Source organism: Toxorhynchites rutilus, chromosome 3, assembly GCF_029784135.1.
Source record: "Toxorhynchites rutilus septentrionalis strain SRP chromosome 3, ASM2978413v1, whole genome shotgun sequence".
Taxonomy (NCBI): domain Eukaryota; kingdom Metazoa; phylum Arthropoda; class Insecta; order Diptera; family Culicidae; genus Toxorhynchites; species Toxorhynchites rutilus.
The window spans coordinates 193882787-193907845 of record NC_073746.1 but is presented as its reverse complement, the minus strand read 5'-3'; the positions used below and the strand labels follow the sequence as shown (position 1 = coordinate 193907845).

The window sequence follows — 25059 nt, the reverse complement described above, 5'->3', positions numbered from 1 at the left end:
AATTTGCTACTGAGCTATGTTTTGCGGGAAGTATTTCACTACGAGGAACTCGTATGGTCATTCCTGAGAAGTTCAGGATCCGGACTCTTGAATTGGCCCATGAAGGACATCCAGGAATGTCACTCATGAAACAAAGATTACGTGCAAAGATATGGTGGCCAAAATTAGACATGCAAGTCGAAAAATACGTCAGAAACTGCCTGGGATGCATGCTTGTGGTAGCTCCAACAGCGCAAGAGCCTTTAAACCGACGAGAGCTACCATCAGAACCCTGGCAACACGTGGCTATGGATTACCTCGGACCTCTTCCTTCTGGACATTATCTATTGGTGGTAGTAGATTATTTCAGCAGATATATTGAAGTGGAAATTTTGAAGAAGATAGACTCTAACGAAACAATTAAGCGGTTGATCACGATCTTTGCCATTACATCTGATAACGGTCCGCAATTTACCAGCGAGGAATTCCGCGATTATTGTCGATCAAACAACATCATGTTGATAACCACGACCCCATATTGGCCGCAACAAAATGGAGAAGTAGAGAGGCAAAATAGGTCAATACTGAAAAGGCTATCCATAAGCCAGGCTACAAAAGTTGACTGGGTAAATGAACTCAATAAATATCTCCTAATGTACCGATCAACTCCACACTCAACAACCGGGAAAACACCATCGGAAATGTTCTTTGGTTACAATATACGCGATAAAGTCCCATTCATTACCCATCCAAAAGCCGTTGATGAAGAGGTAGTAGATCGAGATAAGGAGAAAACGGAGAAAGGAAAACAGTATGCTGATACGCGGCGGAATGCTAAGCCTATTCTTATATCTGCAGGAGACAAAGTCTTGGTGAAGAATATAGCAAAATCCAACAAGCTAACACCAAGCTTTGAACCAGAGATATTTAGAGTTGTTGAGCGGAAAGGCGGAGATGTACAAGTTTTGTCAGAAGAATCTGGAACAACCTATCGTAGACATGTGTCACACTTACAGCAAATTGACGAAGAATACGACAAATCACCGAGTACGGGAATAGATACGAGCGGAACGAATCGCATCGCATCGCGCGGCATAGGTAATAAGAAGACGGCAGAGTGGGTTGATCATGATGCAGCTGATTCGGGATCCAGAACTAAACGAGCAGCGCGTCAACCGATGTACCTGCAGGATTACGTGTGAGATTATTAGTAAAAAAAAGGGGTAAGTGTAGTGTAGTAACACTATAATTGTAACGCATAACGGATATCGGCTTCGGTGTCTAGCACATCAGATTCACACAGTACAGAGAGCACAAATAAAGAATCATATATGTGTCAGAGAGCGAACGGTGTTAACGTCTTTTCTTTGTGATCCTGATTGACGGTCTTCTATACTACACCGACGAACAAGAATCACTCGATTCACTGTTTCCGGTAGGTATTTCGGACATTTTTCCGCTTTCGTTTTATCCGCACCGCGTTTTGTTTTGTATTTGCTACATTCATTCATACTCATGAATCAAAAACACTGAGCATACTCGCAGCTGTGTTTCTCGTGAGTAACACATTTTCTACATTCATTCTTACTTATGAACTCATGAACAGTGAGTATACTCGGAGATGCGTTGCTCGAGATTATAATTGTGTATATCGAATCATGATTAAACAGAATGTTCATGAAATTCCATCACTGCCGGTATACCTCACTGGAAAACTTGTTTTTGTGCGAGGTATAGGGATCGCACAAAAAAAATCATACAAAACTTCTCCAATAGCTTTGAAAAACAGTGCTCGCAACACAATCTGAAAAAAAATATGCGATGGCTTAAAAAAGTTCCCCTGAAAAATAACTCAAATCCTAATGGTTCCGTTCGTGAGAACCGTTCGATTTCCTTTTGTTATCCTGCTGTACGTTGTCACATGTTGCGTTTTCATTTGCGCGTTGTTGTAGGTGTATAGAATTCGATGTGATTTAAGCTGCATGTCGGAAGTTGTTGATTTGAAATCATGTCATGGTCAACATATTGCATTCAAAGAAAGTGGGAGTGGAAAATTTAGATACAAACTTATTGTTTTCGCACTGTCAGTTGTGAACAAACTACAATGTGTGCTTTGAAATAGATTTATTTTATCGTAATGGCCCAGAATCGCTGCATGTCGGAAGTTGTTGATTTGAAATCATGTCATGGTCAACATATTGCATTCAAAGAAAGTGGGAGTGGAAAATTTAGATACAAACTTATTGTTTTCGCACTGTCAGTTGTGAACAAACTACAATGTGTGCTTTGAAATAAATTTATTTTATCGTAATGGCCCAGAATCGTGAAAGAGTGGATTCTATCTAGGATTTAAAAATTGAAACATACGTTATGTTCATTTTTTCACTTTCCAAAGCGACCTATTCACTTGCGTAGATGATAAAATCAACCTTTTGCTCCCTTCTATAAGCTGCCACCTTCGCGTTAAAACAAACAAAACAAAGCATGACTTATGTAGTGCGATGGACGTATTAAAGATAAGAGCAAAGATAAATATTTTTCATATACCGCACAAAAAAGTCAAATACAAATCGCACCGAAAAGCAGGTTTTCCTGTATTGTTACACCTGAAAATCACCATAAGAAAAGGAAACAAGGAAACACATATCAAACATCGTAGAAACACATCACAAATATTACAAAAAAACTGTTTTATTGAAATCATTTAATCAATATTCCATGTACCTTTAATAAACCGCATCGATCAGCAGGACTTTTCGGTATAATATTTTTTATGAATATACCAGAAACAACATTGTCGTCCGACACGTTCACCTAAAATAAATGACAATAATACAAAAATACAAATTTCACCAAAACAAAAAAAGCACAACGCGCACACCAGAAGAAGGATATACAGTGATAGACATTCGTTTAGCCGCACTTGAAAAAAACTTGAAACACTTACAAAACAACTAGGAATGTTCTTTTGATCGGGATACTTATTTGCTGTAGTGGTAATATATTTAAGTCAATTTTATTGAAAGGACGTGCGTCACAATCACACACACACAAGGCGGCATCGGTGGATATAAACATTCAAACGTCGTTTTTTCCCGAGACATACGTTTAGCCGCAGGGCATAAAAATCGAGTTTTCGCATAATCACCAAGCCTTTATCTGTGTTTTTGAAAAAATACTTGGGAATGTTCAATTTACAAGAATTATTAGATGTGCAACGTAAGAAGTTGGTCAGATTAGTGATTTACGTAGAATTTTAAGGAATGGCGAAAGGTATGCTATTGACGGAAGAGGGGCGGAAAATAATGAAGATATTCAGTGAACAATAGTTTTCTAATCGCTCGATCGTAACAAAAGTTGGTCTATCTGAGAAAGTGGTACGGAATTTCTTTAAATAGTGCCAGATATATGGGATATAACGACCAACAAATGGGAACACCAAAGTTACTTTGCGTCTCAAAGATCGAATAAGACACGAAGCAACCAAGAAACGATGTCCTGCTCATACATTAAGGCAGAATCGGTTGTTCCAGTTGTTCGTATCACATATATGATACATGAGGGCGACATCAATTACCAGAAACCCGTTCGTTACCCTATAAAGAGCGAATCCAGGAAAAGCATCGCAGGAGGCAATATGGTTCGAGAAGGTTCCGTCTATCCAGCCTTCCGGATCTTAAATGACCCTTGAGAAGCATTTTCATCAGCAACAGTTACACCACGGTGTTCAACAGGAAAATTACACATATATATATTTATATATATATATATATATATATATATATATATATATATATATATATATATATATATATATATATATATATATATATATATATATATATATATATATATATATATATATATATATATATATATATATATATATATATATATATATATGAATATATATATATATATATATATATATATATATGAATATATATATATATATATATATATATATATATATATATATATATATATATATATATATATATATTCAATTCAGTGCAGGCCGAGTTGGAGACACAGATGAGTTGAAGACACGGATGAAGCCATGGATGCGTATCTGAGCGATCGCACCGAGTTCGAAAAACGTTATTACCGCACAAAAGGTATACTAATGCAATTTAACAACGTATCATCTCGTCAACAACACATGCAAAACCCATATATATATATATTCAAGGCATTACCCTAACCTTGACAAGGTAATTAGCGTTATCCGATTATCTTGTCTCTCCGTTCTGCGTGGTCTTTTGCTTGCAGAACTTTTCTCCGTATTCCACGATGTCGACGGGAGCCGAACGGAAACTCCGCGGTTTGAAGAACCGCAGACGCAGTATTCTGTCCTCGTTTGCCTGCATAACAGAATTTGCCGACAATTATCAAGAGGAGAGTGATGCAATGGAACTGCCTGTTCGTTTGGATAACCTTGCTGCACTATGGACCGAGTTCAATTCAGTGCAGGCCGAGTTGGAGACTTTGGAAGACACGGATGAAGCCATGGATGCGTATCTGAGCGATCGCACCGAGTTCGAAAAACGTTATTACCGCACAAAAGGTATACTAATGCAATTTAACAACGTATCATCTCGTCAACAACACATGCAAAACCCACAACGTTAATCCCCGAGCCAAATGAGCTGCATAAAACTACCGGATGTTAAATTACCCGTATTCAATGGACAGTTCGAAAGTTGGCTAAATTTCCACGATTTATTTGATTCGCTCGTCCACTCTTCAACGAATCTATCAACCATCCAGAAATTTTACTATCTACGGTCTTCTCTGGCTGGTGAAGCGTTAAAGGTGATTCAAACAATACCTATAACAAGTGATCTGTATGCTGTTGCATGGAAGATGCTCGTTGACCACTTTTCAAACCCTCGGCGTCTGAAGCGTATATACGTTCAATCATTGTTTGAATTTTCCACTATACGAAACTCAGTCGGGGTTCTCCAAAACGCCCCGTCTGAAGTAGAAAAGCAGATTGGACGAGGAGAACGAGGAGAATATGTACCCAGCGAGTCACATCAGCAGCAATCATCAAAGTTTGTACAACCGGGATGCAATAAACAATGTACCATGGGAGCTCTCAACTACTCCGACCCAGTCGTGCCACACGCCGGACTTCATCCACCTCGGATTGACCCTTGCCGTTCAAGTCATCCCGGTCCTGTGGTCGGATGTTGGGGGAGAGTCTCCCAACCTGACTCTTCAGGCAAGTATGCATTTTATGATCGCTCGTATCTGCCTGACTTCGTTCAAATTTCCAGCCAATTTATATGGACTGATCAGCTCGATGATGAGCTTCGATTACTGGGACGCACGATTAACGGCATCATGGAAGCCCCTAACCCGTCCAACTCAGTCGAGCCTTGTAGCCAGCGTCAGATTAGCCGTCCCGGTCCTGTTGTTGAGTCTGGGGAAGGGGTCTTCCAACGTGCCACTCTAGGCGAGTACGATTCAATCGAGCACCATTCGCAACCTGATCTGCCTCTCATTTCTAGGGGCAACGACACGACTTCCAATGTTATGTGGCTGTATTATCAGAATGTACGCGGCCTGAGGACGAAAATTGACGATCTCTATGTAGCAGTATGCGATTGTAATTACGACGTCATCATGTTGACTGAATCCGGACTTGACGACAGCATCAACTCCATACAGCTATTCGGAGCTGAATTTAACGTTTTCCGTTGTGACCGTAGTCCTTCCAACAGTTCCAAGTCCAGATTTGGTGGTGTCCTTATCGCAGTAGCTCGTCACTTCTCTGCTGTATCGGTTCAAACGAGGAATGGAAACTCTTTGGAACAGATTTGTGTCTCCACTACCATACGTGGGAAAAGGATATTACTTTGCGCAGTATACATTCCTCCCGACCGCAGTCGTGACGTGGGGGTTTATGATTCCCATTTGGCTTCTGTGCGTGAGCTGTGTGACCGTGCGTCTTCTGATGACACCGTATTGGTATGTGGCGATTACAATCAGCCTCATATTGCATGGGAATTACATGCTAACTCTGTTGTTGATCTGAATCCGTCTTTGACCTCTGCGGCAAGTGCTGTTCTATTGGATGGAATCACCTTTCTCGGTCTCCAGCAGCGCAACTTCATTCGTAATTTTCGTGGCCGAACACTGGATCTGGTTTTTTGTGCTCCCGATATTAACATCGCTATCAACGAATCTGTATCGCCACTGCTAGCGGTGGATTTGCACCATCCTCCGTTAGTATTATCGTTATCGGATACAAGAGGAGCAGTGTTGGCCGTTGAGGATCGGAACGAAGGCGAACATGCGTTGAATTACGCAAAAATTAATTTCGCTGCATTTAACGAGTTTCTGAGTAGCTACAATTGGAACGCTCTTGGTCAGGACGTTAACGACATGGCGACGCGTTTTTGCGAAATCGTTTGCAGCTGGCTCGTGACGAATACCCCACGAAGGAAACCTCCAATGTCTCCAGCTTGGAGCACTCCACTTCTTCGCATTCTACGGCGCGACAAAAATTCTTGCCAACGTAAATTACGCCGTCGACGAACTGTTGAAACCATACACAACTTTCAACTCGCTAGCAGTGTATACCGACGCCTTAACCGTGCCCTCTACAAATCATACGTGCTTCGTGTCCAGACAAACCTGCGTAGAAATCCAAAGAGCTTCTGGAAGTTTGTCAATTCCAAGCGAAAAACAGCAGATATCCCGTCTAAGGTGTTCTCGGACGCTCAGGAATCGTCCTCCGTTTCTGAAATGTGCGATTTATTTTCAAAACACTTTGCATCGGTGTTTGTCGCTGAGGCAGCCACCCCGTCAGAAGCCGAGAGAGCTGCAGCTAACATTCCAGAGAGTTTAATAGACTTGGGACCATTCGTCGTTACCCCACAGATGGTTGAGAAGGGCGTAAAAAAATTGAAACGTTCAACAGTTCCTGGCCCAGATGGCGTTCCAGCTATAGTTTTTTGCCGCTGTGCTACATCTTTGGCTTTACCGCTCTCCCGTATTTACACAGCTTCGCTGAGTCAAGGGGTTTTTCCAGATGTGTGGAAGCATTCCTTTATGTTTCCCGTGTTTAAGAAAGGTGATAAGTGTAACGTGGCTAACTATCGTGGCATAACCAGTTTATCTGCCGCCTCCAAGCTTTTTGAGTTGATCGTGAACGATGCTGTCTTTTTCGAAGTTAAGCGTTATATCTCACCAGTACAACATGGCTTTATGCCAGGACGCTCGGTTAGCACCAATCTCCTCGAGTTTTCGTCGTTTTGTATCAACCGTCTAGAGGAACGCGCTCAAGTTGATGCTATCTACACCGACATAAAAGCCGCTTTCGATCGAATTGACCATCGCATCCTACTGAGAAAACTATCCCGTCTTGGTGCTTCCGACGAATTCATCAACTGGCTGAGATCATACCTGTCTGGAAGAACGCTCCGTGTCAAGCTCCTGTCTCACACTTCATCTCCGTTTGCTGTTTCTTCGGGTGTTCCGCAAGGCAGCAATCTTGGACCACTGCTGTTCGCGATCTTCTATAACGATGTGTCGCTTATTCTAGCATGTGACTGTGTGTCGATATATGCAGACGACTTGAAAATCTATCTAGCCATCGAAACCCTCGAGGATTGCCGACGGTTACAGAGCCTGCTTGACCAGTTTGTGAGTTGGTGTCGCCTGAACAAACTAACTATCAGTATAAATAAATGTGTCATCATGAGTTTCCATCGAAAAAGACAACCAACTATATTCGACTACACGATCGATGATATTATCTTGGAGAGAGTCAGTCAGGTCAATGACTTGGGCGTAACTCTCGACCCTAAGCTCACTTTCGACGCACACCGATCTGCATTGATATCCAAGGCCAATCGTCAGCTTGGGTTTATTTCGAGAATCTCTAGGGACTTTACTGATCCCTACTGCCTGAAATCTCTCTTCTGCTCGCTTGTTCGGCCGATTCTTGAAACCGCATCTGTAGTATGGAGCCCGTACCAACACATGTGGATCGTCAGGATTGAACGGATTCAAAAATGGTTCATCCGTAGAGCGCTTAGGAATCTGCCTTGGCATGACCCGCGGAACCTGCCGTCATATACAGCTAGATGTCGCTTACTGAACTTGAATACTCTTGAGCGTCGTAGGCGTATTCAACAAGCCACCTTCGTTGCCAAACTTCTTTGTGGTGAAATCGATGCGCCTAACTTGCTCGAGAAGATGAACTTTCGCGCTCCCAGTAGAATTCTACGATCCTCGTTTTTGCTGCAACCGCTTGCACATCGTTCATCGTATGGTCAACATGAGCCGGTCACGGAAATGATCAGAACCTTTTCATCCGTAGAGCAGTTTTATGACTTTGGAGAATCATCACTACGCTTCAGAAACCGAATTGAGAATCCCGATGTGTTTAATGTTATGTTTTAATGTTATGTTTTTGTTCGACTATTATACTAATTTTTGTTCATTAAGACGATTTTGTCAGATGAATGTTATATCTAAACAAATAAACAAATAAACAAATAAACGAAGAGAAAATGCATCGGAGTTACATTCACTTGTAGAAAAATTTGAAACCAACGTAAGAGTGTTGAAGCAGCTAGGTGAACACACCGAATATGTACTTCTGATTCATGTACTTGATGATTCAATGTACTTCTGATTCATCTGCTAAGGATGTACTTCTGATTTATCTGCTAAGTACGCGGCTAGATCCTGTCAGCAGAAGAGACTGGGAAGAATATGCAGAAACGCTTGAAAATGCCACTTTCGATGAAATCGGTCAATTCTTACAACGTCGAGTCAATATACTGCAGTCAGTCGTTATTAAACCTGCTGAAGCACAACAATTTAACGTGAAAAAGAACTGCATTCAACGGTCGGGAAACATCGGAACATTCCAGAATGCAGCACGTGAATGTACAGCTTGTTCGGGTCAACACTCTCTTTATCAATGTAGCGCATTTTCCAAAATGTCAGCAGAAAAGAAGGACCAATTTATTCGACGTGACCAACTTTGCCGTAATTGCATGCGTCGTGGTCATGTTCTGAAAGAATGTCCATCAGAAAGCAACTGCCGCAAGTGTGGAGGACGACATCACACTCTGTTGTGTTCCGCTTAAAGATCAATTAATTCAAAACAAAAAGCTTCAATTCAGCAACCGCCAGTTATTAATCAACTCAGTTACTCGAAGGGTAATGAATATAACGTATCATCAACGCCGGTAGTACATACAGGAATCACGAATTTTACAAGAAATTATAGAACTAGTCATAGGGTGTTATTAGCCACAGCAATCGTCCTGTTAGTCGACGACAACGGTGTAGAGCATCCTGTTCGAGCCCTGCTTGACTCTGGCAGTGAGTGCTGCTTCGTTACAGAACGTGTGAGTCAGCGGATGTACATACATCGCAAAAAGGCGAATCTTCCAATCGCAGGAATAGGACAATCCTCAACGCAAGTACGGTTTATGTTCCGGTCGATGCTCAAATCCCGACATAGCAACTAAATATACTGCTGAGATTGATATTTACGTTCTTCCGCGGGTTACTGTAGACTTGACTTGCATCTCAGTAGACATATCAACATGGAAGTTTCCAACCGGAATTCAACTAGCCGACCCTTCGTTCTATGAATCGAGTAACATTGATGTAGTTATAGGAGCAGAGATATTTTTCGATATTTTCAAACCATCGGGACGACTATCATTGGGCAACTCATTGCCATGGCTGATAAATTCAACATTTGGATGGATAGTCTCCAGCAACACACATCAAAAACATACGAATACATCATTTACCTGTAACATTGCCACTACAGCCGATTTGCATCGTGATATGGAACGATTTTGGGCCATCGAGGAAGATTCGATGAAAGCTTTTTCACCTCAAGAAACAGCATGCAAAAGTTATTTCACCAACATCTCGGGAACCAGATGGTCGATACACGGTTCGCCTTCCGTTCAAAAAGAAATTGTTCACAACCTAGCGGATAACAAACAGACAGCACTACGCCGCTTTCGTCACATTGAAAACCGTCTCAATCGGAACTCGAGTCTTGCCATGGAATACCGAGATTTCATGGAAGAGTATTTAAGACTTGGTCATATGCAAGCATATGAAAGCCAAATCACTACACAGTCATCACACTTTCTACCGCATCATCCAGTCATTCGAGAAGATCACACAACGACGAAGGTTCGTGTCGTGTTTGACGCATCATGTAAGAGCTCAACTGGATTATCTTTGAATGATGCTCTTGAAGTTGGACCGATAATTCAGGACGATCAACGTTCTATAGTTATGAGATCTCGATTACACCCAGTTTTGTTGATTGCAGACATAACAAAAATGTTTCGTCAAATTAATCTACATCCAGATGATACCCAATATCAACGTATATTTTGGCGATCTTCATCATCTGAACCACTTCAAATATTCGAATTGAAGACCGTCACATATGGCACTGCATCGGCACCATATCTTGCCACTCGTGTTCTCAAACAATTAGCGATAGACGAAGAACATAATTATCCATTAGCAGCGAGAGCCACGTTTAATGATTTTTATATGGACGATTTTGTTTCCGGTGCAAATACCATTCACGAGGCAATCGAACTTCAAGACCAGATGGATTGCATGTTCAGATCAGCGGGCATGCAACTCCGTAAATGGGCGTGTAACTCTCCAGAAGTTTTAAGAAATGTACCTGATAACAATCGAGCATTGGAATCAACCGTCGAGCTTGATAAAGATAAGTCGATTAAAACTTTGGGCTTACATTGGGAACCCATAACTGACCGGTTGAAATACGTAATACAACTAGTAGCCATCGATAGTACACAGCCAATAACAAAACGTACAACGCTTTCTTGCATCGCGCGGATATTTGATCCGCTAGGATTGGTGGGTCCGGTAGTAGTAACCGCGAAAATATTTATGCAAATTTTATGGAGTCTCAAAGAAGAAAACGGGAAGACGTATGATTGGGATTGTGAGTTACCTGCAGAAATTAGAAACCGATGGAACACCTTCTACATACAATTATATCGACTAAATGAATTGCGCATCGAACGTCAAGTTCTGCTTCCAAATGCAACTTCTGTAGAAATGCACATTTTCTCTGACGCTTCTGAGCACGACTACGGGGCGTGCGTGTACTTACGAACAACGAACAGCTCAGGTGAAATCAAGGTGGCACTTCTTACGTCACGATCCAAGGTATCGCCACTGAAACAATTAAGTATCCCTCGTTTGGAATTGTGTGCCGCTTTACTTGCCGCCGAATTGTATACCAAGGTAGCGGATTCCTTACGTTTGAGGATAATGGCGAATTTCTGGGTAGATTCAACTACTAAGTTCTAAGCTGGTTAAAATGTACTACTTCTACATGGACCACATTTGTCGCTAATAGGGTCTCCAAAATACAACATGCCACCCAAAACTGTAAATGGAATCATGTTGCAGGCAGCGATAACCCTGCTGATATTATTTCGAGAGGACTCTCGACGACTGAATTGCTCACCAGTCAAATCTGGTGGGAAGGTCCACAGTGGTTAGCACAGGACAAGCAACTTTGGCCTATACAAAAAACCGTGAATCTTTGCGATTCACAAATATCCACCGAAATAAGAAAGTGCTCACATTCTACTACTATGAAACAACAATCGTTCGTCGAAACATATATTTCAAGATTCTCAAATTATCAAAAAATATTGCGGATAACAGCGTATTGGAGGAGATACATTTCTATTCTTCGTGAACCAAAGTTTGAAAGAAAAGGCCATACTTTCCTAACAACAGACGAACTTCAAAAGGCAGAACTAGCACTTGTGAGATTAGTGCAAATAGAAAGCTTTCCCGGGGAATGGAAATCGCTCCAAGAAAATGAAACATTATCCTCAAGCTCACGACTGCGGTGGTTCCGTCCAGTCCTAACTCAAGAAAATGTGATCCGTATCGGTGGTCGATTAAATAATTCAACACAGTCATATGATTCAAAACATCAAGTAATCCTACCGGGAAAACATCCATTCACGACGCTTCTAGTTCGTTGCTATCACGAACGTTTACTCCACGCAGCTGTTCAACTGTTGACTAACACTATACGTTTGCGATTTTGGATAATGGGAGGCCGCAGTATTGCCCGCCGTGTGGTCCATGCATGTATAATATGTTGCCGGGCCAAGCCGAAATTAATCGAACAGTGTATGCCCGATCTACCCACGAAAAGAGTAACCATCTCAAGACCGTTCTCCGTTGTGGGTATCGATTTCTGGGGACCGATCTACTTACAACCTCGTCACCGCCGAGATGCACAAATAAAGGCGTATGTTGCGGTATTTGTTTGCTTCTGTGTCAAGGCCGTGCATCTAGAACTGGTCACAAATCTCAGCACTTCCAAATACCTTCAAGTTTTCCGTCGTTTCGTCTCACGAAGAGGACTTTGTTCGCATGTCTATACAGATAATGGTAAGAATTTTGTTGGCGCCGCAAATGAACTCCGAAAACTGATAAGGAGTGAAGAATTCAAGACATCGTTTGCTCGTGAATGTGGTGACAATGAAATTCGCTGGCACTTCAACCCACCTAGAGGATCTCATTTCGGAGGATTATGGGAGGCAGCTATCAACTCAGCCCAGAAGCATTTTGTTCGTGTGTTAGGAGAGAGAAAACTGGCATTCGACGACATGGAAACTCTTTTGACTCAAATCGAATGCTGTTTAAATTCTCGACCACTAACTAAGCTGACAGATGATCCATCGGACCTCGAACCACTTACACCTGGTCATTTCCTGGTTGGCACATCATTGCAATCTGTTCCAGAGTGCAATTTTGAAAATATACCCTTCAATCGACTTTACCAATGGCAGCAAGCACAGAAGATGTTCCAAGATATCTGGAAACGCTGGCAAGAAGAGTATCTATCATGTCTTCAGCCTCGAACAAAATGGTGCAAACCACCCGTGAAACTACAGAAAAACCAACTCGTTCTGATAAAGAACGAAAATACTTCACCGATGCGCTGGCCAACAGCACGCATAGTTGACCTACATCCTGGTAAGGACGGAGTAGTGCGCGTCGTAACACTCAAGACTGCACAAGGCGTACTTACTCGTCCCGTAGCAAAAATCTGTCTACTACCAATAGAACCACCATCAGCAGAGCTAGCAGAACCGCTCATCAACCAAAAACACGAGGATTCCAACGTGGATCAGTCTGCGCAATAAATACAAGGCCCTCAATATGATGGGTCCAGGTGAGGACCGCTCCAATTAATGTTTTATCTCCAATCTCTCGAACTGAACGTGCTGAGAATAGGCCGAAGCAAGTACCTCCCGGTTTACGTGGTCATGCTACCAACCAGGGGTCCTCAGCACTTCCCGGAACAACAACGAACACGTCTGTTCCATTTTCGCGGTCGAAGCAACAGCCACTACCTGGCCTGCTTGCGCTTTCAGACCTTGTGGATAACATTTTAAATGCTTTAAATATAAATGATCCTCTTAAAAGCATAGTATTATGTTTGCTTCCGGTTGTGAGAACATTTTTGAAAGAAAAATGTGGCTTTTTAGCAGCGTTCATTTCCCTCGATGCCTAATTCAGCGCAAGAGGTCAAGGATTTGACCACTGTCATACAGTGGAATTGCAGAAGCATCATCCCTAAACTAGACCAATTTAAATTTTTAGTTCACAGTTCTAACTGTGATGTATATTCTCTCTGTGAAACATGGCTTTGTTCAGCCGACGAGCTGAATTTTCACAATTTCAACATTATTCGCCTAGATCGTAACGACTCGTTTGGTGGCGTACTATTGGGGATCAAAAAACGTCACTCCTTCTTTAGAGTCACTATCCCATCGTTTACAGGCATTGAAGTTGTCGCTTGCCAGATACAAATCAATGGCAAAGAACTCTGCATTGCTTCGATATATATTCCTCCCAGGACTACGGTAGGCCGCCATCAGTTCTTTGATATTATCGAGGCATTGCCGGAGCCGCGGCTAATCTTAGGTGACCTCAACTCCCATGGAACAGCATGGGGGTCACTCTACGATGACAACCGTGTCACGTTGATTTATGATCTGTGCGACAACTTCAACATGACAGTTTTAAATACTGGGGAAGCAACTAGGATAGCCAACCCTCCTGCACGGGCAAGCATGCTAGACATATCTCTCTGCTCTTCTTCATTATCCCTGGATTGCACATGGAAGGTAATCCAAGATCCCCACGGTAGTGATCACCTACCAATAATTTTATCAATCGCCAATGAATCAAAATCTAGTGAGTCAGTCGATATTGCGTATGACCTCACGAAGAATATTGACTGGAGAAAATTTGCAGAATTAATATCTGAAGCAATCATTTCGATGCATGAACTTCCTGCCCTTGAAGAGTATAATTTTATATCAAGTTTGATTTACGATAGCGCACTTCAAGCTCAAAAGAAACATGTACCGGCTACCACTTTCCGACGTCGTCCTCCATCACTTTGGTGGGACAGGGAGTGTTCAAAGGTCTACCTTGAAAAATCATCCGCCTTCAAAAAATTCAGGAAAACTGGATTAGTGGAATGGTTTTGAAAGTACCAAGCTCTAGAAGCCAAACTAAAAGGTCTGGTTAAAGCAAAAAAAGCGTGGATATTGGCGGATATTCGTCAATGGTTTGTCAAGGGAGACCGCTATGAGTACTCTTTGGAATACGGCTAGGAGAATGCGTGGCTGGAACCATACCAATGAAAGTGAGGAATACTCTGACCGTTGGATTTTCAAATTTGCAAGGAAGGTTTGCCCCGATTCTGTTCCTGCACAAAGCGTCGTACGCGATATTCCGCTCCAATGCGATTATGAGAATTTTCGATGGTAGAATTCTCAATTGCCCTCCTCTCATGTAACAATTCAGCTCCGGGGTCGGACAAGATTAAATTCAACTTTTTGAAGAATCTTCCCGACTTGGCAAACCAGCGTTTGCTGAACTTGTTCAACAAGTTTCTGGAGCTGAATATTGTCCCGCATGACTGGAGACAAGTGAGAGTGATAGCCATACGAAAACCCAACAAGCCGGCTTGCGATCACAACTCGTATAGGCCGATTGCAATGTTATCCTGTATTCGCAAATTGTTAGAGAAAATGATTCTACTTCGTTTGGACAAGTGGTTCGAAACGAACAATTTGCTGTCAAATACGCAGTTTAGCTTCCGCCGAGGTAAAGGGACGAATGATTGTCTCGCGCTGCTATCTTCTGAAATCCAAATCGCATTTGCTCGCAAAGAACAAATGGCTTCCGTTTTTCTCGATATCAAAGGGGCATTTGATTCAGTTTCCATGGAAATTCTCTCAGAGAAGCTTCATAATCGTGGACTTTCACCAATTCTGAATAATTTCCTGTACAATTTACTGTCAGAAAAGCACATGAATTTCTCTCATGGCAACTCAAAATCTTCTCGTTACAGTTTTATGGGCCTACCGCAAGGCTTCTGCCTAAGCCCCCTCTTGTACAGTTTTTACGTCAATGATATGGATGATTGTCTAACTAGAGACTGCACGTTGAGACAACTTGCAGACGATGGAGTTATTTCTATCACGGGTACTAATCCCGTCGTTCTGCAAAAGTCGTTGCAAGATACCATGAACAATCTGTTCACGTGGGCCCTCAAGCTGGGTATCGAATTCTCTACGGAGAAAACTGAAATGGTCGTTTTTTCTAGGAAGCACGAACCCGCCCAATTCCAGCTTTACCTATCCGGCAAAACGATCCAACACTCTATGTTTTTCAAATACCTGGGTGTATATTTTGATTCTAAATGTACCTGGGGGAGACACATTGCGTATTTGAAACAGAAATGCCAGCAAAGAATCAATTTTCTCCAAACAATAACCGGAACATGGTGGGGTGCCCATCCAGGAGACCTCATTCAGTTGTACAAAACAACGATATTGTCAGTGTTAGAATATGGCAGTTTTTGCTTCCGATCAGCTGCCAGGATTCATATTCTCAAGCTGGAGAGGATACAATATCGTTGCTTGCGTATAGCCATGGGGTGTTTGCATTCGACACATACGATGAGTCTCGAAGTTTTGGCAGGAGTACCCCCGCTTACTCTTCGGTTCACAGAATTATCCTACAGATTTCTCATCCGTTGCAAGATCATGAATCCATTGGTGATTGATAACTTCGAAAATCTACTCCAACTGACTCCTCAGTCAAGTTTTATGTCTTTATACCATGAGTACCTTACCCACGACGTGCACCCTTCACCAGGCATCTCCAACCAAATTTGCTTCCCATTCTTTTGCAATTCCTCTGTCATTTCTGATATGTCCATGCGACAAAAAATCCATGGAATACCAGATCACCTACGCTCCAATGTTATTCCGTCGATATTTTCGGAAAAATATGGGAAAGTTGGATCTGATCAAATGTTCTTTACTGACGGTTCATACATAAACGGGTCTACTGGCTTCGGCATCTTCAATGAAAATCCCCGTCCGGGATATCTTAGGTAGCCGTGATCCTGATCTTCTGCTTCATCTATACCTGTTCCTCAGAAACGCCGATGTCAACGTTTAATGATGTTTCCTACTACTGTGTCCCTGTTACATATCCCTCCTATCCTATCTATAAACTTTTACTTAGTCGCGGCAATACATACACACACTCTTTACAGATACACGGGCCAAAGGTTGTGCAGTCCACTGATGATTCAACAAGAGCCAAAAGTTGTACCGCTCATGACAACTCTACACGAGCTGATTATTGCGCCGGTTAGTGACCATTCTATCCTGGATTCCTCGAGTCGAGAAGACGCACCACGCTAGATATGGGGTACATACTAGGGGGGCGTTGCTGATTAATGGTCAGCTGCATCCCAATAGGAAGTATCCCGTGTCGGGCACACGTACAGAGCATTGGAGACAGCAACATCCCAATTACGAGAACACTTGTAATACTAACCTCGAGCCGACCGCGAGTAATCGGTGAAAGTTTCTCGCGGCTTACACCGCGAAACCGCCCAGCTTAGCTCACCTCTTTATTTATATAGTTTCTCAGGGTCGGCCACTGACCTCGGGAGGACTCTTAAAACCGTATTTTCTGGAGAACGGAAACCTAAAAATCACCTTTTCGATGTGGGCTGGTTCTGGGATAAAGTGATAGATAACTCGTAGAGGAGGTTAATTTTATTTTTTTTTATTTTCTAAAAACGTGGGTTAGTATCGATGCGGCGCCGGATGCCACAAGCTGGGGCCCGTTGATAACCTCGTTGATGAGAGAGAGAGTTTAGCACGTACCTGGTACTATTAGATCCGCGTTGATTCGAAGATTCCCGTGGATTCGTGGATTCGCGTGGTTTCACACGGATTCGTGGTGAGGTTCGATGTCGAACTTCGTCCAGGTGTTCGCTGGCTATTTTTGCTTCTCAGGATCAAGATGTGAACTCGCGCTCCACACTCGTTCCTTCGCGCTCTCAACTCCTCCACTATCTTTCAGCTTTCTATATCTCCAACTTTACTTTAAACTTTCTAATTCGCTTTTCTCAATCTTTTATTAACTTCCGCTGTGCTTCTTCAGATAAATCTCCTTTTTTTCCGAAACGTTTTCTGACTTCCGTCTAGCTTGAAGGTCGCCGTCCAAGTCCCCGTCGTACGCTACATCGCCTTCCTTTTCCCTTCTCTCTCTCTCTCTCTCTCTCTCTCTCTCTCTCTCTCTCTCTCTATTTCCTCTTTCTTGATGGTCTAAACCTTCCGGAACTCTCGCTGTCACTCCGAAGTCGCTCGATGTAGCCCAGTGGTTTCAGTGTTTTTGGTAAGAGTTAGTTTGGTGTACATTTATTATGGCAATCAAAAAAAATTACATTTAACGACAATTTACAGAACCAGAACTAACTAAACAAAATTGACTTATACACTAAAGAAAAAACATAGAAAAGACAATTTTAAGTTTCACGCGTTATTGTGGCGTAACAATCCTCCCCCAGGTCGAGTAGAAAAATTATGAAAATAATTTTTAGTCTAAGCGTCAACATACGTCTACACAACATCCGTTCAGTACGAAAAATCCCGACGCGGATACTGGATCTTCTTTTTTTCTTTGCCGTTTATCAACCACCTCGATCCACTGTCATACTCCCAACCGAAATACCTCCCCTGTCATATTCTCAATTGTTTTGCACTATATGAAAAAGCTATGTACCTCTCATCAATTTCTATCTGTTCCCTTTCCTATCTCCTCTTGTCAAACTGAGAAAAATAACTTATAAATTCTAACTTCTACCAGCACACATTCTATCTTCATTCACTCCTCACTCACACAAGACGCGTCCGTCCATTCATGCCGTTCATTCCATTCATTCATTCACCCGAACATTCAAATCCAAACGTTTGAGACAATGCCTGTCCTCAAACCAGAGTTATCTTCTTGAGAGTAACAAGCCAACTACTACTTCTCAATATCAAGGTAAGTTAACCGATAAATTGACACTAGTAGATCAGGGTCATAAGGTTTCAACGTTGAATGTCTTCAACTCCGCTCAGTCTTCAGGGTATGCTCTGTCATAGAACAGCCTGCTACTGACCATCAGCGTCTTATCGACTCCGGTCTTCAACGATTCTACGGAAAAATCAATCCCTATCTTGCATCCATTCCCATCTTCGAGCTACTCGAATCGCGACTTCCGAGAGCTGAGTTGGTGGATTCTGTGCATAATCTATGGAAAGAACAATAGTCGTCTAACTTCACTAGATAACTAGTGATTAGAGATATGAGCTGCTATCATTTATCTAGCAAGCGTTAGCTGTCAAACAATAGTATGACAATAGCGTCTGGATTTTTGGGAAAGTGGAAATGATAGAATCACGGGAGAAAAGTATTCATTTCTATTTATTTTTCAGTTTCTCTAATTTTTCTTTACTTTTAGGTGGATCTGATTTTTACAGATGTTTGTGACGTTCAAAACTATGCCAAATCACGAGAAATGAATGAGGTTTCAGTGGTCAAGTGATGCTGTGAATCAACGCGGGGTTACCTGTCAATAAACTACCCTGGCTTCAGGTGTACAGCCGGCCATACACCCAAGAGTTTGCCATCTAATCCTTCCAACTCATAGGAAGAAGTACCCACTTTCTTTTTCACACGTGCGGGCAAGTATTGAGGGCCATACTTGGCATTGTATCCCGCACTTGCGTTCGATTGTTTCATATTACGTCGATAAACGAGTTGACCCGCTTGGAATGCCTTGGCGATGCCTCTGTGTCGTAGGTTATACCTTGTTTTCCCATCTTCGTGAGATTTCTCCAGATTTTGCTGTACTAATTCATATATACGATTGAATAGATCCCTTCGGGATTCAGCTCTCGCTTCTGCCGAAGGTTCATCATTTCTTTGAGGCCATTGATGATCACTTCCCTTAGCAAAGGCTTCGTGGCCATGAATGATAAAATATGGAGTTAATTCAGTGGATGAGTGTACAGAAGTGTTTAGAATAGTTTCCACTTCTGCCACTTTGCTATCCCAAAGCCGTTGATCTTCCCGAACGTAGGTTCTAATAGCGGCGTTGACTGTCCGATTTACCCTCTCGACAGGGTTCGCCTGCGAGTGGTATTTCGAATTCAACCAATGCCGGATATCGAAACGTTCGAGAAGAGTTTTGAACTCTCGGGATAGGAAAACTGAGGCATTATCACTGATAATTGCCTCCGGGGTGGAAAAGCGGAAAAACCATTGCTCCTTCAAGATATTACACAATGATTGACTATCAATTTTTCTAACCGGTTGCAGCATTACCCATTTCCTGAAAAGGTCCATCGTCACTAATAAATACTGATTTCCCTTTTTGCTTCGTGGCAGAGGGCCGATGTAATCGGTAGCTATTATTTGCCATGGATGGGTGGTTACTCTCTGTTCACCCATAGTGGGAACTGTAGGGACACACGCTGCTTTCACCTCTTTGCAGGTGAAGCAATTACGAACATATTCCCTCACATCTCGGGACATTTTAGGCCAATAGAATTTAAGTTTGATTCTGCCTAGGGTTTTCAGAAAACCCAAATGCATGGACTCATCGTGGCATTCTTTCATGATGTTGTTTCGCTTTTCGGGTGACACTACCATTTTCCATTGGAAACGGTAATCATAGGGATGGTTAGGTGTGGATACAAATTTATATAGAATCTCATCTTCCAATCGAAAATCGGTGTACTGATCAGGCTGATTCAACACCTTTCGTTTCATATCTTCGTACCACGTGGAGGTTGACTCCTCTGAAACTACAGCAATACAACGTGACAACGCATCCGGAACAATATTCTCGTTCCCCTTGCGGTGTACGATTGTCATGTCGTATTGCTGCAGAGTCAAACTCCATCTACTACAACGTGACGAAGTCTTCCATTTCGTACGAAGCATGTGAGTCAAGGCTGAGGAATCCGTTACTAAAGTGAAGTGGGATCCCTCAATGTAGCCACGGAAAGCTTCGATGGACAGGAGGGCAGCGAGCGCTTCCTTTTCACAAGCATGGTAGTTTTTTTGAGGGGTGGTCAGCTTATGAGAAAAGTAAGCTATGACCCGCTCTTGTTGTTCTAAAACCTGCGTGAGCACCCCGGCTACCGCTACATCACTGGCATCAGTTTGTATCACAAATTCCTTGGTGAAATCAGGACTTACTAACAGAGGTGGAGTGATAAGCTTTTCCTTGATCCGGCAAAAGGCTTCTTCCGCTTCATCATTCCAATTTAATATTTTACATTTCGACTTCAGCAAATCTGTGAGTGCCGCTGTGACGCCACTAAAGTCACTGATAAAACGACGGTAGTAGTTAGCCATTCCCAGGAACCTACGAAGCTTTGTCGTTGTGTTTGGCCTTTCGTATTCAACGATAGGCCGAATTTTGTCAGGATTTACTTTTATCCCTTCAGTGGATAAAAGGTATCCTAGGAATGGCAACTCTTTAACCCCGAATCGTGATTTCTCCAAATTTATCGAAAGGTTTGCTTTTTCCAAACGCTTCGCAACTTCTCGAAGCAACCGTAAGTGTTCCTCGAACGTTTCGTTTACCACAACGATGTCGTCAAGGTAAACGAATACGTTCGGTTCCAATTCCCCATGTCCCAAGACCTGGTCCATCAGCCTCGACAAAGTGGCGGGACTGTTGACCAAGCCGAATGGTAGACGTGTGAATTGGAACATCCCTCTGCCCTGGATGCTGAAAGCTGTGTATTTTCGGGAGCTTTTCTCCAGAGTTATCTGGAGAAAGGCCTCCGACCAATCAATTGTGCTTAGGTACTTAGCTTTGGGTAGTTGACCCAAAATACGCCCAGGATGGGGCAGAGGGTAGGCGTCCTTAACGGTGCGCTCGTTGATTTTGCGAGCGTCCAGACATAAGCGAATCTTTCCCGTGGGCTTTATCACAGGAACCACGTTTAAGGACCACTCTGAATAACCTCTCTCTATAATTCCTAGCTGGAGCATACGGTTTAATTCTTCCGTAACTTTTTCCCTTATTTTCGGCGACATCGTATAAGGATATTGTCTCACCGGAGGACTAGTTTTCCATTGGTCTTGGATTTCAATTGAATGATTTAGTAGAGGAGTGGTAGGTAAATAATTTGTCGTTGCCACCTTGAAGGAACTCTTCACTTCAGTAAGCATTCGAGATTCTTCGGGCGACAGTATAGTCGTAATTTCCGGCGTATTCAAACTGTCTTCATCTTCGTGGACAGCTCCGATATCATTAATTTGGGGGAAGATGTTAAAGCGCGACCAAAAATTCATTCCTAATAAACACTCTAACAACAATCCTTTAACTACTATAGTGGGAACAATTTTCATTTCTCCGTTAAAATGAAACGGTAAATAGATTTCTCCCATAATATTGAGGAAATTACCATTTGCGGTTCGCAATTGTAATGGTTGGGATGGATTTCGTATCTTAAATCTAATTAAACGTGCATATAATTTATCACTTATTAACGTGCGATTACTCCCTGAATCGAGCAATCCTTTAATACGAAGGCCATGAATATAGACAAACGCAAACGGACGATTATCATCTGAATCGGGTAAGATAATCCGTAAGACTTGGGGTTCGGATTTGAAAAAAATATTTGAAGTATTTTGATTACGAATTTTTGACATTGAAATTGAAGTTCTAGACTCTACGCAGAATCGTTCGACGGCCGGCGATTTTCGGTCGTCTGCAGGCCGTTTTTTCGGCAGTACGGACAATGCTGAGAATCAAAGCCCTTAAATCCGCACACAAAGCAGATTAACCCTTGGATTGAACGACATTGTTCTATCTGGTGGTCCGGTTGTCGGCAATTTAAACAAACATTTACCGAAGGTGGAGTATATCCTGCAACCAAATAACCTAATGTCCTCGATGGTTTTGCAGGACCTTCTCTAGGATTTTCGAAACTTATCGATTGAGTTTTGTTTATTCTTTTCCCAGAATCGTGATGTGAGTTGCCAACCTGTGCTGGTTTTGCTAAATTTACTGGTTTGTTGAATTTCCAGCCATCAGTTTTTTGCTGATTAAAAAGCTGGTTGCCTGTATTACTTTTAGTTGTGGGTGGGTTCTTTTGAGAAATGTAATTAACCGATTTTTCAGTACCAAATATTTTATGATATAACGAGAAGTTCGAGGCATCAATAATGTGTCCTGCTTCGATCAGTTGTGTGATATCATATATAGGTTTCCATAACAACGCCTTCTTATAATCGATACGTAGGTTTCTTTTTAAAATGTCCAACTTCTCTTGTTCATTCATCTGTACAATCATAGACCGAAACATCTTCTCCATGTCGAAGTAGTATTCCTGAAAAGATTCATTTCTTTGTTGGCGCCTCTGGTAGATCCGAGATCGAACCAACATATCGAGTTCAGGATGTGCAAAAGACTTCCGTAGCTCGTACATTAGGTGTTTCCAATTAAATAGTCTACCTCCGGAACGCATGGATAGATACCAACTAGCCGCTGGCCCTGTAAAGAGATGAAATGCTGAATCAAAGAGCTCCTTTTCGGAAACTCTTTCGGAAAGAGCCAATTGTTAAACAAGAGACAAAAATTCATTCAATTTTAATCCTTGATCCGTACCTGAGTACTTCTCAATAGTCCATTGTGAAACGGGCAACGTTCGATGCAACGTGTTTCCGCGAGCATAATCTGGCGATGAACGCATATTAATTCTGGGAGTGTTGGCAAGAAGTTCATTAGATTGCCCTGTGAAACTGTCAAACGGTAGAGTGTTGCTTTGAGTGAACGATTGATGATCGGGATACTGCACTGAAGGTGGTTCATTGAATTTCGCCTGCACGAATCGTGTTGGTTCACTGAGAGGAACATTCATGAATGAATTGGGATTTTTTATTCTCGAATAGGGTGGTTCGTCCATGTAATAAAGTAGTAACTGGAAGAAATTGGAAAATTATTTGAAAAATTGTTTGAATTACCACTATCAGGAAATGAGGAGGGTGTGGTTCGAATTGTGGCTGACACTATTGGTCTGGAATACTGTGTAACGGTGATCGTGTTTACGGTGGAAGAGAACGATACTTTCGGAATAGTTCCTGTGTACCTTTTATTTGAAACAGAAGAAATGGTAGCACTTGGAACCTCACACTGCGTGCTAGATGATGATGTAAGAAGACTATTCGGAACTGTTTTGTTAATCGAATTTACGCTAACCTGAGTTTTTCTCAGGTGATTCAGTTCAGACTCGAGAGAAAGTAAGGCGTCTCTGAATTCACTCATATTCACTGATTCTGATGGTTTTTCTAGCACTCCCAAACGACGTAAGCAACTCATCATTTCTGATTCTACTGTGCCGTTTTGAGGCTTATCGTTCATCGGACTTGAAACACCACACACGTTTAATAATTCAGCTCTATCTTCCGAATCTGATTCAGCGTTTTCTTCTACTCCTTCAGAGATATCTTCTCGCGTTTCCACGGTTGTCTCATTAAAACCCTTTCCGAAATATTGGTTGAGATAACCCAAAACTTTGACTAAAAGTCTATCCGCATTATGCTTCACACCATCACTTGAACTGTCACTTAATACCATTAACCTTTTGACGTAGGACTACGTCTAACCGGAAGATATAGGGGGTGAAATGGAAATCTAGGCACTGAACAAGTAGGAAAAAATGCAAGATTTGGAACGCTTATAACTCGAGCATTTCTCAATAGATCGCAAAGGTTTTTGCATCAATTGATAGGAAATATATCTACGCATCTATCATAACGAATAACATTTCATTTTTCTTGAGATAAATAATTGAATAATTGTGGAATATCAAGCATTGTCCAATTGCACTATGTGCCCATTTTTGATTGGTCCATTTTGTGCTCCTCAAATCGTACCGACCAATACGGGCAACCAGAGCAGCAGCGAAATAGAATGAAGCACGATTGGAAAGGAAAAAGAAAAAAAAATGAACGAAACATTGGTCGCAGTCTCACACATGCGTAGTTCTCGAGCCAGCCAGTCAGCTTAAAAATCCCCGCTCCGCTGCCGTAACGATTATTCTTTGTGTGGATACCGACTGGACAACATAGTTGCTGGACGAGCTGGTCGGCGAGGGATCGAGTGCCTTTCTCAAGGCAAGAGGGTGGAGGTGGTAACGTTGGAGTAGAGTAGAGTTTTCAAAGGGCCTTTCTCAAGGCTAGAGACGAATGAACCGCAAAAGTTTAAAGTCTCTATAATACAATACCTTCCTTCCTTCCGTAACGATCATTCTCATTCAAACCGTACACCACATCAGTTCGCATCACAACACATCAACGAACCAACCCAAGCAGCCATGTCTGGACATGGCAAAGGAGGAAAAGTGAAGGGAAAGGCAGAATCCCGCTCGAACCGTGTTGGTCTCGAGTTCCCCGCAAGTGTAGCTAGGCCGAGCGCGTTAGTACCAGTGCACCAGTCCACCTAGTCGGCGTTATATAGTTTCGGCCGCCGAAGTGATCGAGTTAGCTGGCAAAGCTGCTCGCGACGATAAGAAAACCCGCATTCGGAACAGAACACATTCGGTTCGGTGGACATCAAGACAACAGGCAGTTGCAGCGAGCGGCGAGTGGCAAACGCAATCGCAAAAC

At 42.4% G+C, this 25059-nt stretch overlaps 1 protein-coding gene across 8 annotated transcripts in view; it reads right to left on the bottom strand.

Annotated features, from left to right (window-relative positions):
* Window positions 1-25059, bottom strand: part of LOC129777691 (inactivation-no-after-potential D protein) — a 362102-nt gene that overhangs the window by 247077 nt on the left and 89966 nt on the right. For 7 of the 8 annotated variants that reach the window (XM_055784115.1, XM_055784119.1, XM_055784117.1 and 4 more), the window contains one exon: window positions 2704-2793. The exons of the other annotated variant lie outside the window; for it this stretch is intronic. In XM_055784115.1, coding sequence (XP_055640090.1) covers window positions 2704-2793 — 90 coding nt within the window. The remainder of the gene's footprint in view (window positions 1-2703; window positions 2794-25059) is intronic. 8 annotated transcript variants of the gene reach the window in all.